Consider the following 15,545-nt stretch of genomic DNA (forward strand, 5'->3'; position numbering starts at 1 on the left):
CATGTGTTTAGATTCCAAGGTATTACTGAAGGTGGCTTAACACAACAAATAGGCACGTGTGAAACTTTTTTATTCTGTTCTTGACAGCCTAGCTTTCATGGCATATGCTTAATAATAAATGCATCTGAAAGCATGGGAGAGTTTATCGGCGTTTTTCTCTTTTACTTCTTTGGCAAGGTTATGTCTATATTTATTCTTTTAACTTCCTTGAAAAGAGTATTCCATTGTAAAGATCATACCCAATTGTCTTTAGATCTATACATTAGCTTGAGACCAGAATATAACAATTTGGAGTATAGAAGTCAAATCTCTCACTTCTTTCTTATAATCTTGGGAATTCGATGTATGTTCTGTGCCTGTTTTTCTTCCTTTGTGAAATGGGTCACTTGGCATTCAGCTCAGCTACTAACGCAAGTCACCACAACAGGTACGGATTCAAGTATCATCTCAGCAGGCTGGGAGCCAACTGAAGAAAATGAAGATGAAAGAGACAGACACCCCAGTTATTCTGGATCAGGCATTGGTGATGATGAAGATTTTATCTCCAGCACCAGTAAGAATAATCAATTCCTATAGAACCATCTGTGCCAGGCTTATCGATTAATCTGAATGAAGCCCGATAGGATCTTTCTTGGGAAATAGTTAATATGAGAAATGAGCATAAGCCTGTGATCACAGGTTAGTTATGCATTGATGAGATTATGAAAGAAGAAACTGATTTTTTTTTTTAATGGAAGCCAAAATATCTTTGGAGGAGACATGGAGGAACTCTTTTATAAAATTCTCAATGCCTCATGTAAATCCTTCCTGTTTTGTTTATTTATGTGTTAAAGCTGAGCTATAACATGACAGTGCCAATTATTAAAGACAAATAGGGAAGCCATTGGGTCATAGTATCCACGTTTGTGACAGTTATAAAACTCTTTTGAGACTAGAGATGGAAATTGAGCTGAAAGGTCCTTTAAAAAATCAAAAATTGGTCTAATACTCTGCCAGATAACTGAGTTTCCTATACTTACCTGTTCATGAGCTAAGATACTGCTGAACGAGATGAGACTGCTGAAACTGACTCCATCACAGCTCTGCCTTTTTTTTTTTTAAAGAAAAGATGTGCCTTTGGGGTGCTAAGTGAGCTCTCTCAGGTCACCAAAGTCCAGTCTGTCCTATTTGAACCTGAGAGCGTCATCCCCAAAAGTATAGCATCCCAGGAGGAAGGGGTCCAAAAGAATAGCTTAGACCTGAAGGCATTTGAGTATGTGACATTTGAGTATATGACATTTGAGTATATGACATCGGTACAACAACTACTTGAGGTGAACTATATGCTTTATATCTAAGCTGTATTCCTTAGCTGGACACCCCTGCAGAGCTTAGAAACTAACAAGGGAGCTCTCTTAGTAACTTCAGAAAGAATACCGAATACCCTCAAAACACTGGAGCTTCACTATTATACTGTCTGTTGGGTTCAGGATATAGCCGTATCTTCTAGGTTAGGCATTGGGAAAGATGTGGTCTTGATACTTGAGAAACTAAACCCTCTTAAATGGCAAGCCAAACAGATCAACCTGAAAATAAATTGTATGCTCAGGCTCCAGGGGGGAGCTTCCCTTGATATCATTTCGTGTCTGCGGCATATTTTTCCATCTCAGCTCACTTTCCTTCTTGGCACCTATGCGGTTAATTGAGCTGGATGCCCACTTCCTTCTATTGGGGTATGATAACTGCCAGTTTTTCATACTAATTGAGAACGTAGTTCATGATTTTACCTGATTTTATTAACTTGTGAAATAAAATCCAATAGTATTATCATTCTGAAAAGAGTTTTGTATTATTTGGGTATCAAAATAAAGTTTGAAAAAATTAGGATGGATTTGCAAATAACCTTTCCAAAAGACGTTGGTTCTGATTTTGTCATGATTCTTCTGTCGTGTGCATCTCTTCTTCCAGCCCTGTTATGTTTGGGGGTGACAATATCAGGGCAGTGGTGAATGTCTGCTGCTTTTTATTTTAGGGGCGCTGCTGCAATGGTGGTTGGCTACCTATGGTTTTTCCTACTGAATGTATGCATCTTGGTTTTCTTTTCATTGGCTATGAATGGCTTGCTCATGAAATGCTCTGTATTTGATGAGAATTTCTGACGTGTTTGATAAATATTCAGAAATACATAGCTCATCACATGGCTGTTCTAGGTAGATATTCTGCCTTTGAATCGTCAGTAGGAAAGCTCTGGCTCCTCAGGGTGTTTCTTTCCCCATCATGCTACTAACGAAGTAAAGTGGTCATCACGGCATAACTTTCAAGCATCTACTCTTCAGCTCGAGCATCTACTGTAAGCACGCCTGTCGGTGTTAGAGATTCCTTGGGTTTTCAAGTGCAGAGGGTTGTTACAGACTGCATGGATGTGCAACGCGTTGATGTCTTTGGTTCTCCTCGGTGGAGGGCTGGTGTTTTCAAAGCTGTCCTTCCTCCTGCTGCAGCTTCTTTGGCTGCTTTCTCCAGGAGATCTCATGTTCTGACCTCCACGTGTTCTCTGACAGAATGCGAAGGACATTGAGATACTTAACAGTATGGCTGAGTCAAGCTGAAGCCACTCTCCACTGTCCCTTCGTTTCTGCTCCACCATCTATACAGCCTGGTATAGATGAATGACTCTGTAGACTACAGAAGGGAGAAATGTACAAAACAAATGGTGAAGGCTCAAGAAATAACATTCTCCTAATTACTTGAATCATCATTGTCACAGTTTCTACCACACCACGGGTTTTTACCCACCTACAAGAGAACCAGAATTGGATCCAAAGGAACCCAGACCATTCGAATCCAGAAGCATCACTTCAGACAACCACAAGGATGACTGGTAATGGGTTATGCATACTTAAAGAATTTTTTTTCCCCCTCAAAGTCTTTGGTGCTGCAAATGTCAATCATCAGGACACAGTGGGGAAATTTAGTTAATATTTCATCACAAATTCTTAATGAACTTTCATGAGCTTGAAACTTGATTGAAACTTGAAACTTGAAGCTTGAACTTCCATTCAGCTTGAGTCATTTGTCAATTATATCATCTGGGCATAAGATATTTTACATTGCTTCATTATAAAACTGAACATGTTAAAATAGTTTGCGGGGCTGCCCTTGACAAAATTCTATGCACTTTGGTTTTCTCTTGGGAGAGATTAGCAATATCATGCAAAAGTATTAAGAGTTGATGCTCAGAGGTACTACTTAGACATTGAACCATTAGATGGCACGTACTTTAATGAAAAAAAAAAAAACAACACACAGAACCATCAAAAACCGGTTGATAAAAAGTCACAATGTATATAACCATCATCACGACAGATGTGGACAGAAGTAGTACCAGTGCTTACGGAGAAAGCTGGACCCAGGAACCACACTCCTCTCGCAGTCACCGTGGGTATCATGATGAAGAGGAGACCCCGCATTCTACAAGCACAAGTAAGAAGGATGGCAATCAGCAGTTCTGGTGTAGTTGAGTAGTGAAGTCACTCCAGAGAGTAGGGAAAAGACATGGGCTACATCTTCTATCTCCACACAGTAATTTCTTTTATCCCCAGAGCATAAAAAGCTGCCAAATCTGCACATGGTTTCTTAGAAATGGGAATTAAAAATACTAACTTGTCAAGTTGCCCAAAAGGCCAAAATGTTTAAAAATATCTAAGATATGGCTTTTTGTGTTAAAGATTCCCAGAGGCTCCATCTGGGGAGTTTGTGTGTTTTTACGAAAATGTCTGAAGGAGAGTGTGTTCTTTCGGTGCTTAGCAGTGGCATGTAAAAGAAAGGGTGACAGGTGCAAGGATCTTGGCAACTCTTTGCTTTCTGTAAAGATCTTTGCGAAATCCAGCTTCTTTTTCACGTTCTGTTTCTCACCCCATTGTAGAAACACCTCCCTTGTCCTCTTGGGAGGAAAGACAGTCACTTAGATGGACTATATTTGAATTCCTTGACTGTTCTTTTTCTGTTTTTAAGCTCAGGGTAATTTGGGGGAAGGCTTTGATGCTGTTTTTACTTATATGCAAACATCTCAGGTTTCCTAAAGCAATTTCAAGTCTTTCTACTGGCCTATGAGGATAGGACAAAAAAGAAGTAAGTATATTCTCTTCTTTTTTTGTCTCTCTCTCAGAGATGCCTATATTTGGTATAAAAGAAGCTTTAATTTAGGATAACAGCTCGTAGCATTATAGAAATTATAGTTCAACCACGGTTCTTATAGCCTTAAACACTCCAAAAGCAAAAAATGTAAGAAACAATCACTAAAAGTCAAAGGAGTTTGGGAATCCATGGTTTGAAGATGTCTTCAGACAAAAAAGAAACTTTCAGACATCAGCTAGGACTGAATAGATTAGGACTGAACATCCTGAGCATTGTGACCTTGCCTGGTGGCTTGGACAGTAAAGAATCTACCCACAATGCCGGAGACCTGGGTTTGATTTCTGAGTTGGAAAGATTCCCTGAAGAAGGAAATGGCAACCCACTCCAGTACTCCGATATTGTTGCCTGGAGAATCCCCATGGACAGAGGAGCCTGGTGGGCTTCAGTCCAGGGGGTCGCAAAGAGCTGGAAGCTACTAAGCACAGCACAGAGCATCGTACTGAATACACCCAACAGGCCTGCGTCTCATTATTGACCACAATAGATTTGATATACACATGAGGATTATGGGCTGAGTTAACAAAAAGTCTAATGAAATAAGAAACAGACATAAGAGAAATAAATAAGAAACAGAAATTTCTTCAGAATTGGATTCTGTACCAGTCCCTTTGGGTCCTAATAGTTTATCTTAGAAATTATTAAGACAGTTTGTACCTAAAAGTTTGTATTATTTAAGTGTACTATTTAAGAGGCTGGGAATTAATGAGCCTATTGTCAAAAAGTAGTGGGGGAGGGGGATGAATACTGGAGGGTAGCTGAAAAACAGGACATAACAAAACTTAACACAGAGTGGCAGCTGCTTCAGCAATTCTTTTATGAGGACTTGCAAAACATCAAGTGATTCTGGCTGGCGATTTCTAGGCTTTATCAAAAAAACATCTACAGCTTCTAGAAGAGAGTCAATCTTTGTATTTGCAATGGAAATCCTATAGTCTGCTAACCCATATTTTGAAGACAACAGAGGGTTACTGGCTATTTAAAGGATCATTCTGTTTATAAAGATAGTGGTAGAGTACAGTCTAGTGTGTGCATTTTTTTCTTTTTCTTTTCTTTTCTTTTCTTTTTGACTTTAATCAGCTTATATTTGGGTTAAATTTTCTTTTTTCTTTTTTTTTTGGTAATTACATCCAGTGTTGTTTCTATCTTCATTATTTGTCAGGAGGTAGTGATTTAATCAGGGGAGGTAAAACTTAAGATTTTTATTTTTTCCCCTCCCTCTGGATAACCTGTTAACTTCAGGAATGTTTTGGCCAATGCAAGGGTAAAATGAGGGCAGTAAGTTTTATTTTTTTAAATGTCTTTGCTGTTGTCAAGTCACACACATTATTTTCTAAAATAATGAAATAAGTTTTACAAGCTGCAAACTGTACTTCAGCCTGGCAAGTTTATACAGTCTCTTTTTCTTTTTTTTATTGAGGTATAGTTGATGTACAGTATTTAACACTCTCATTTTCTTGATGAACAGAACTTCAGTGTTAGTCACAATGGATGAAAATGTCAATGACTTTCTGATTCTTCCCAAAGGCACCCTGGTACAATTTTATTTCATTCATTTTGTCCTTTTTAAAACTAGACAATTACAACATTGAGTGCTTGAAATTTTAAGCCTGTCACACGCTCTTATAAAGCCAAACACTGGTTAGAAAGGTTTTAGATAATGTCAAACATTGGCTAGAAGAGTTTTCTTCTACTGAATTAAATTTGTTAAAACGTGATTTTGACAATTTTAGAGGCTCCATAGACATAACCTCGTAACATGTCAGTGGAATAACATCTCAATCATTCCCAGCATCTTTCGTGCTGGGCAAATGCACTGCTGGTACATTTCCCAGTGTGTGTGATGTTGAGTCATATGACCACTATTTGAGAAGGCTTCCTTCCTTCCTACTAGGCTGATCTCATCATAGATTGTTATATAATATACTCCTCTCCCTCAAATCACTGAAGACAAGAGGTTAATTTTTTGAATAAACAGTTCTTTCAGGCAGGATATGTGAGGCCATAAACTCTAGTAAAATGAGAATAGTACTAGGAATTCATAGACTGTGATCTAGTTATAACTTTGTGCCGATCTGGCGATGTGATTTTGAGCAAATCACAACTTCTCTGGGCCCCAGTTTTCTCACCTGAAAGGACTAAAGGATTTAGACTAAAGTCTAAAGACTAAAGGCCATCTGATTTCTAATATCCCCTTCAGAGTTACCAGTGGTCTCTCTCTTTCTTGCTGTCCCTTTCTGCCTCCTGTCCCACCTGTATATGTGTTTAAGGTAGAAAGCTATGTTTTGGTAAGGAAAGTAATTGAACAGTAACAGCTCACCATGGACATTCTTCTCACAGCCCAGGCACCCACTACTAGTACAGCAGAAGAAACAGCTACCCAGAAAGAGCAGTGGTTTGAGAGTGGAAGGCCTGGGGAATTTCCCCACACACCAAAAGAAGACTCTCATTCAACAGCAGGGACAACTGGTAATGCATGGGCTCACAGGCAGACTTGGGTGAAAATTTCCTCGGGTGTTAAATGCCAGGCATTAAGGACAGTGAACAAGAAAAATTGGAAATAATTGTCACAAGACGTTACAGTCTCTTAATCAATGACCATGCAGTCACATGGTCACAGAGCCAGCCCTTACTTGCTCATAATAAATCACAGAAATGGATACAGACACAGAAAGGAGACACAGAGAATATGTCCTTGCGCGTGTCACTTTCGGATCTAATGTCGGCATCCCCTGGGGAGACTGTAGAAGAGACTCTGATCATATAAAATACTACCTTTTCTTTTGTAAAGGAATCTTCTCCATGATGTGGGTCCAGGCTTTACAACACAGTTCTATAAAATACTGGGCTTGTTAGAAGGCTTTTGGTCAGAAAACCCTCAGTAGTTGAAGAAATGGAGCCAGACATTTTGAGACAAACACCTGTCTGGTGTCATTTAGCCTTTTGTCATGTTTATTTGGAGATTTCTCCTCGAATATACAATAGTTTCTTCTTAAATTAAAAAAAAAAAAAACCCGCCTCTATACTTGAACTGTGGAATTGGGGAGACTGGAGTCAAGTCTTGTCATCTCTTGTCATTTCTAAGCGTTGCCTGATAACTTCACTCTGCCAGCTCCTATGCATGTGTGATGGAAGCCTTGAAATGCATCCTGTCTTGTAAAAGAATGTGAATTCCATATCCTTACTTGATAGCAGTGGGAAATATTCCTGTGTTTCCATTTGCAAAATAGGATATAACACATGATTTTCTTCCGGTGTGTGGCAGCTTCTGGATTCATAGCTGTCAGAGGATGAATTCAGTGACTGGCTATATGATGTGGTTGTTGCCAAGGGTCACTATTGTCATCTTTTCTACCTCTGCGTCTTCATTGGCTCAGAATGAAGCCAAAGCACGTGCTGCATTCTTATGTCACTGGTGCCATAATCTCACTGTTGGGTGGTACTGCTTCTAATGGAGTCCATTCATGCTTTTGAGATGAATGGCATTGACTCTCCTGTCTGTCTGGGGGGTGGGGAAGCTGTTACCTGACTCCTTCCCTGCATCTCTACTGGCCTCACGTGCGTTTCACCGGGATGTGGTTGTCTAGGAATGATCTTGTGTGTTTGGACTCCTGCACTTCCTCCTTCCAGGGATGGTGGCAATGTGGTGTGGGTGAAGAACTATTTCTCCTCCATCTTTACTATAACTTCTCATCTACCCACTAGAGAAGTTATTAGTGCTTTTGCATCCTCTAGTTCACATGCTGATTGCCAGGGAAAATGAGCATGAATGAAACTGTACCTGCTAAAACTTTCTGCATTTATGCAACTTCCCAGCCCTCTAGACCCAGAAGACGGTTTCGTTGTCTTGAGTAGAGAATATAGTCTTAAAAAAAAAAAATCAGTGTATCCCTGGCTAGATGTCAACTAACACTTTGATAATTGCTTAAACTGCATAGTCACAACAGCCTCGACGCACGTCAGCCATCCTCATCAAAGAGTAACAACGCAGAGCCAAGAGGACAGTTCCTGGACTTATGTCTTCGACCCAGTCTCGCATCCAATGGGGCGAGGTCATCAAACAAAAGGAAGGATGGGTAATAATCTCTGAGCTCTTTTATATATTATGTTTTAGAAAGCCACCAAATGGCTGTTTTCCTAGAAGTATCCCTTTGGCTTTAGACCAGTCTGCTTTCCAGAAGAACTTTGTTTCTTCCAAAATTAGTTTTCTTAGTAAGACTGATATGAATATACATCTGAATCTGAAGTCCTGGGCAAGAGCGGAGAATTTGGCAGGAGAGTAAAGAAGGATTAGTCCTAAAATGATGGGAATGGAAGTCATTTTCTCTGAAGAGGAGTAGTCTCAAGATTTCTTTTCCAGGTACTTCCAAGTACAGGGTTTTAAAAAGAATGAAGTGATAGATCCAATGACTATTTCCATTATAGACCCACGATAAAACTTGTCTTTGGTAGAGAAATGTTAGAGGTCAAAAATTCCAAACAAGTAACTAAAAGACTCCAGAAAATTGTGTGAATTACTCCTGGAAATTTAGAAATAAAATACACTACTCAGTGACTTAGGATTTGCACCACCCTTCTCCTCCTTCAGTCGCTCAGTCATGTCCGACTCTTTATGACCCCGTGGACTGTAGCCCACCAGGCTCCTCCATCCACAGGATTCCCCAAGCAAGAATACTGGAGTGGGTTGCTATTTCCTTCTCCAGGGATCTTCCCGACCCAGGGATCGAACCCGGGTCTCCCGCATTGTGGGCATATGCTTTAACCTCTGAGCCACCAGGGAAGCCCTCCATAAATGTTTGTGGATTTAAAGCATGGACAGCTTTTATACAGGATGGAATCATTGTTTTCTTAATTACCATTCTTACTTACCTATTGGAGAAGGAAATGGCAACTCACTCCAGTATTCTTGCCTGGAAAATCCCTTGGGCAGAGGAACCTGGTGGGCTACAGTCCATGGGGGTCGTGGTGAGTCGGACACAACTTAGTGAGTAAACAGCAGTTTACCTATACGCAATTCAAAAACAGAATTAAACAAGAGAGAGTGAGAAAAAGACTAGCTGGAGCTCGACAACAGTGGAAGATTATTATTGTATTTGACACAATTTTAAATTTAAAAGACATGTTTCCTTTATCAGAATCAGGTGACAACTTTCCTGAGAGAATCTGTAAGAATTGGTAGCAAGTGGTGCCCCTCTTTTCCCAGTGTTTGCCAAGAAGAAGAATCCATGTTCTGTTCTAAATCCATGGATAGAATTATGCAATTTTTTAAATTTTTTAAAATTTAACAAGATGTCTTGATCACAGACATGTAACATACCACAAAGGGAGATCAACCAAGAGAACAAATATGGTGATAATGAATTTTCAGTCATAGTTTCAAATATATTTTTTGGATCCAAACTCCCAACGGTATGCACTGCACAGGACTTATTGAAGCGAGTTCTCAGAATGCAACATAATGTCTCTCAGTATTGAGTTAAGCAAAGTTATCTCCAAAATGAATCCAGTAGTTTCCGTGGTCTCATTTCTCCAGAACATTGTAACTATGTTGTACCCAAATATTAATGATCATATATCCCTTAAAGTATGACTATATTAAATATCTGCTAATGTAATTGTACTTTATGTTCAGTGCATTATGGAGACATGCAGTGTGCAGATAATTCATGGTCCATGTTCTTAAGGTAGAGCTCCCCAGGTGGTGCTGATGGCAAAGAACCCACCTGCCAATGTGAGAGACATAAGAGACGTGAGTTTGATCCCTGGGTCAGAAAGATCCTCTGGAGGAGGAAATGGCAACCCACTTTGTATTCTTGCCTTGAGAATCCCATGGACAGAAGAGTCTGGTAGGCTACAGTCCATACGGTCGCAAAGAATCAGACATGACTGAAGCGACTTAGCAGTCACATGCATGCTCTGAAGGGACTTAAAAGTTAGCTAGGAAAACAGCTTCAAAATAGATCTAATAGTATGAGATAGTAAGTAATAGATGTCAAATGAACATTGCTAGCAATAAACACAAAAGAAATTCTGAGGATCCCTTGGAGAACCTCAGAGAAAGGTAGATTGGATCTGGTTTTTGAAAAATGGGGAAAAAATCTGGTTAGTTAGAGAAAGGAAGTAGGGGAATTTTTTTTTTTTTTTTTTTAGGGAAAAAAATACATATAAGGAGAGGTTAAAGGAAAGAAAGCCAAGGAAATGAATTTGACAGAGTGAGTGGATCCGTATGTCACAAAGAAAGATGAGTGTGAATGGTGGGGTTGGGGCCATTATGTTGTGCGGCTGAAATGCCGCGTGTAGACCCAACACACATTTTATGCACATGGTGGCTGGAGGCTCTGATGATACCCATTGTGGAAAACCAAGCCAGTAAAAGAGCTTCACGGCCAATATTGTCTTCATGTTGATGAACAGAAAGGGTTTTCATCAAATTGATGATGTCAAGAACATTATAATTGGCTTCAACCATAGAATGGTGTCACGCCTCTTAAAGGATTCTCCTTATAAAAGGAAAGATGAACAAGAGTGTCTAGAACCATCAGCAGGCTGGACATTTTCTGGGAGAATATCCATTTGGGGTTTCGACTTGGATTAGCCAGACTTTCCTCTTTTTTAGCAATTACTACTACTACTATTATTTTAAAATAATAGAGTCAGCCACATTTTGTTCTGTGAAGACCCTGATGTGCAGTGGAAAGGCTACAGTGTAGATGTGTGTCCCTAATATTCCAGTGTTCCCCTCTGGAGTCATTTGGAACAGATTAAACCTCCCCAGAGACAGCAGAGTGGGTGGGCTTTGAATCCAAGAACTGGCAATAGCGGTGGTGTTTATGGCTTGTGTGGCCTCTGTTTCACTCGGGACTTGTTGTTTCAGCAGAACTGATTTGTGATAGTTATTAGAAACAGCTTCTATAAATAGTTCAGTGAAATTTCTATGTAGTTCAACATTATACATGTTACATTCCAAAGACATCTCCTACGTATGTGTATGGGAAGAAGGATTCATTGATATCCAATGCTTATTCTTTGCCCTAGAAATCCCCATGGCTTCCATCTAGATGGTATGGGATGCTGATTTGATTTATACTTTGAGTTCCTGAAGCAAAAGAGGAGAAAATGAGGGAAGAGGACTGTAACAACATTTTTTTTTTTTTTTGCCAAGTCAAGAGAGTGTGACAAAATTGTGCCTGAACCAGTGCACTTTGTCTTTTATCCACATGTCAGGTCACTGGCTTACCCCGTGTCTCAGCAGTACACAATGCACCTGCCAATTCAGTAGACACAAGAGAGGCGGGTTCGATCCCTGAGTCGGGAAGATCCCTTGGAGGAGGGCATGGCAACCCACTCCAGTATTCTTGCCTGGAGAATTCATGGACTGAGGAGCCTGGTAGGCTGCAGTCCATGGGGTCTCACAAGACTGAAGCAACTGAGCATGCTGCATGCATAGATCATTTGTATAGAACAGGACAAGTCACACATGGGTTATATGTCTGTCTCTCTGCAAGGCTTAGGAGGCCCATCATGTACTCATTTAGCATTCTTCCAGACTCAGCAAAAAACAACAAGGATTGTAGCTTTCATACCACTCAGCCTTTAAATGAAAGCCAGTTACTTCTTGGGAGGCCCTTTTGGAGAAATGATCATTTATTTCAGTTCTGGAGACGTGAATTAGTATGTGCTTTCTTTCCTCTCATGCAGGTTTGAATGTAAGCATTATTTATCTCTAGACCAGAAATGACCTTCAAATAGCAGTTAGGAAATCAAGCAATAACACTGGTTTAATTCCTTCACATACAGACACCAGCCCTAGTACAACGCTTCAACCTTCTGCAGATCCAAACATGAGTTCCGTGGGAGACTTGGACAGGACAGGACCTCTCTCAATGACAACTCGTAAGGATAAAGACACTCAGCCTCTTGACCTGTATTCTTGCTTCAGCTCTTGCTCTCCTTGGCCCTGATGCAGGGCTTGGTGGTGGTATAGCTCATTCAGTGCTGTGTGGTTCAGCTCAACTCAGAATATCAAATCTGTCCTCCTTGTCTTTGTTTTCTGGGTGGTTCTTTAAATCTGATTATACCTTCATTTGTGGTGGTTTCCTCTTTATGTTAAAAAGGAAAAGGATGTGGGACTCCATTCCACTTGATTTTCCTGCTCTGAGTTAGTGAAATTCAAGACCACAGCTAGGGTAGTGGTATCTCTCTGTTTTAACTGACCAGTTCCTTGTGAGTCCCATCTTTCGAACAAGGCAGAAGAAGGGTAGCATTTCTCAGTGGTTGTAAAAAGATGGTTTGGGGCTAGATAATCTCAGAGAGTAGGGGAATCACATTAGCCTGTAGAGGAGGATCAAGACAATTTTTTGACAATTGACATTGTCAAAATGTGGCAGGGCCCTGGGAATAAAAGAAGAACATTTGCTCATATCTCTTCCTATCACTAAAACATCTGGCAGAAACAATGCTAAACGTCTAGTGGCCTTAACATCCACCATAGGTGCAGGGCTATCCCAGAGATCAACATAAAGTCGTTCATAATTTCTTTGCAGAGTATTAAAGAAATCCAGAATTACGAGGGCCTCATTTCACTGCTTGCTAGACATACTGGGCAGAGTCTTTTCATGTGAGCCCTTTCAGGCAAAGGGGAAAAATCAACAAGCATGTGTTCATTGTCAAGAATGTAAATAACCCAGCAACCAGGCTTCAAAGGAGATGCAAATAAGCCTAAAACTGGTCCCTGCCAATGAAGGGTCGTATAGTCCTCCTTTATGCCCCTGTTGACTTGTTGTGTTGTGGGGTTTGGGATTTGTTGGCTGTCTTTCTCCTGGTTGTAATATTTACTGGGTAGTGGACATGGTTTAGTGGTATGCTTTATGGTGTGCTTACACCTGTAACTCAGAGGTCAGTCCTTTTCTTAGAAGAACACAAAATAAATTAACTCAGAACAATGAAAACCATTTCAGATATGGGCAACGGTTCAATCAGAAATTGATATGTATCAGTGAGGGCCCTGTATTTGCCCAGACAAGCGTTTCCTGGCCTTTCAGTGCATTGATGAGAATCCTCATCCACAAATGAGATCAAAAAGCTAATCATGGAGTGCAGTGGTGACCTAAGTGTTTCCTTGTGTAAATTTGATCTGAGTTACTTGAGCAGGTTATTCTAGATGAACTTCTTCCTCTTCTGTGGTTACAGGTACACTACCTGCTCTGCTGGCGTTTACTTTCCCCGTAGTCACACTTCTTACACACAGTGACATTGCTCTTGGTGGCTGATAGGAGCACCGGGGTTCAAGTGTTCCTTTTGCTTTGTCTCTGTGTTTTCGGGTTTTCCCTGAGTGACAGGAAGCAGTGCTATAATTGGGCCAGGATGATCTAGGGTGGACAAAGTTTTGGCTTAGATTCCATCTTGGCACTTCACTTGTTTATTATACAGAAAAACAAAACCAGCTAAGGGGCAAAGCAGAATTCTGTTGTGCATTTCTTTCAGTCAGAGGAGAATGGCATGCAAACACCTTGGTATTCCTATGTACCTACCCATCTGACTGTATCAGATCCTCCCTGTCAGCAGATAATGGAGGATTTGTCTCATGGCCCCCAATTAATACTGGACTCATCCCTCATTGAAACAGAGCAGAGTGATACTCACAGCTTCTCTCCATCGCATGGCGGCTTAGAAGAAGACCAAGGCCACTCAACGACTGCTGCTCCAACATCTATCAGTAAGAACTGTAAAGCCCACGTGGCTTCAGCTATTGCGAAAAGTCAATCAACCATGTGTGCTTTTGCAGTGTCTTTGGTGGAGGTACATCAGTTGGCTGTTATCATGCTGTTACTCCTGATCAGAAGGTGTGGCTGGTGATGGTTCTCTGACTTTTCTGCTTGGTAGATCTCTTAGCAGCCATTGTCTATTAAATGCAAACTATATTTTCTTAATCTTCAAGTTTGGGTTTCTTAAACCCTAGAGTTAGTGACTTTGTTTAAGAGTAACAGATTGCTGGTGTGTGATTGGGTGGAAAAATCTGAATTATAGCTCTATTTTCCTTGCATTAATAATATTATTTTGCCATTTATCCTCTGGACCACAAATCCCTGGTGCAGGTGACCAAGAAGCAGTTGAAGGAAAGGAAAGAATAATCAAAGCCTCACATCTTTGAAACTTTGCATTTGCTATCCCAACTGCACAGCCTCATTTTACCTTTCAATTCAGTAACATGTTTTTTCCTCTTCATCAGCGGTGGGTTCAATTGAGTAAGAACTCAAGATTATGTAGTACCCGAGTTTCAAGGTAACAGTTCTAGAGGCATAAACTGTATTTGAATAAGCCAGGCAGATGTTGCAATGAATGTCTCTTCTAGATATTAGGACCGCCACTCTCTTCCACGGAATGATGTCCAGATGGTATTGACTGCAAAATATTGATTCTGTTCAATAGGGTGACAAACTGCACCATCTTTTGCTCCATGTTCACAAATAACAAGTGAAAAGTTTTTGCAGCATTTGCACATGCTGAAGACAAGCATGTTTTGGGTGGTGATCTTACCAATGTGGGTTTACCGTTGATTCCACCTCCACACAGATAGGAACGATGGCAGAAGAGGTGGAAATCTTCCTGAAGATGCAACTGCTTCAATGGAAGGTTACACTCATTCTCCAGACACAAATGAATACACAACCCTCACCCCAGTGACCCCTACTAAGACTGGGTCCCCTGGAGTTACTGAAGTTACTATTGTTGGAGATTCCACCTCTAAGGCTGATCTTACTTTACCAGGTAATTTGGCCATTTGATATCTGGTTTGCTTTCTCTATAGGAAGAAACAACATATACTTTCATATAGTAAAGAACGTCTTCTCTGTGTAGACTGTAATTAGATTGATTTGTGTCGTGGGAATGGCTTTCATCACAGGTCATCATTCTAATGCAGTAGATTTACTTTAGATGAATAATGCTTTTATTTACCTGTGTAATTTCCATTTATTTTTTGTGACTTGGTTGTTATGGTAGAATTTCTTTCTTTGTCTTATTCCTGACCTTCTGATATATTTAACTGAACCATATGAAATCGACATTTTTGTAAGTAAAAGTAGTCAAGTATCAGTTTCATTTGATTCAGCTAATATATGCTGCTTATGTAAGGTTTTATCCAACTTGTGAATAATTTCCCTATACTAATATCTTTGCTCTGAAATTATTCTTTTATTGGTGATAGATTGGTGAATTTTATTTTTGGTGAAGGGCTTATGGATGGATACCTCTTCTAATTATGGTGTACACTTTAAATTTCATGATTTAATCTACATTATGACTAGCTACCCTTTCTCAGACAGAGAGGCCTGGCGTGCTGCGGTTCATGGGGTCCCAAAGAGTCGGACATGACT

At 40.2% G+C, this 15,545-nt stretch overlaps 1 protein-coding gene across 16 annotated transcripts in view; it reads left to right on the forward strand.

Moving 5' to 3' along the window:
* Nucleotides 1-15,545, forward strand: part of CD44 (CD44 molecule) — an 87,913-nt gene that overhangs the window by 54,283 nt on the left and 18,085 nt on the right. For 3 of the 16 annotated variants that reach the window (XM_059874550.1, XM_059874551.1, XM_005216354.2), the window contains 8 exons: nt 428-553; nt 2,744-2,857; nt 3,343-3,459; nt 6,511-6,639; nt 8,109-8,246; nt 11,968-12,063; nt 13,796-13,885; nt 14,743-14,937. The exons of 1 other annotated variant lie outside the window; for it this stretch is intronic. In XM_059874550.1, the coding sequence (XP_059730533.1) occupies nt 428-553; nt 2,744-2,857; nt 3,343-3,459; nt 6,511-6,639; nt 8,109-8,246; nt 11,968-12,063; nt 13,796-13,885; nt 14,743-14,937 (1,005 nt within the window). The remainder of the gene's footprint in view (nt 1-427; nt 554-2,743; nt 2,858-3,342; nt 3,460-6,510; nt 6,640-8,108; nt 8,247-11,967; nt 12,064-13,795; nt 13,886-14,742; nt 14,938-15,545) is intronic. 12 more of the 16 variants (XM_005216356.3, XM_005216358.3, XM_005216357.3 and 9 more) reach the window with 12 other exon arrangements.

The sequence above is a fragment of the Bos taurus genome, chromosome 15, assembly GCF_002263795.3.
Source record: "Bos taurus isolate L1 Dominette 01449 registration number 42190680 breed Hereford chromosome 15, ARS-UCD2.0, whole genome shotgun sequence".
Classification (NCBI taxonomy): domain Eukaryota; kingdom Metazoa; phylum Chordata; class Mammalia; order Artiodactyla; family Bovidae; genus Bos; species Bos taurus.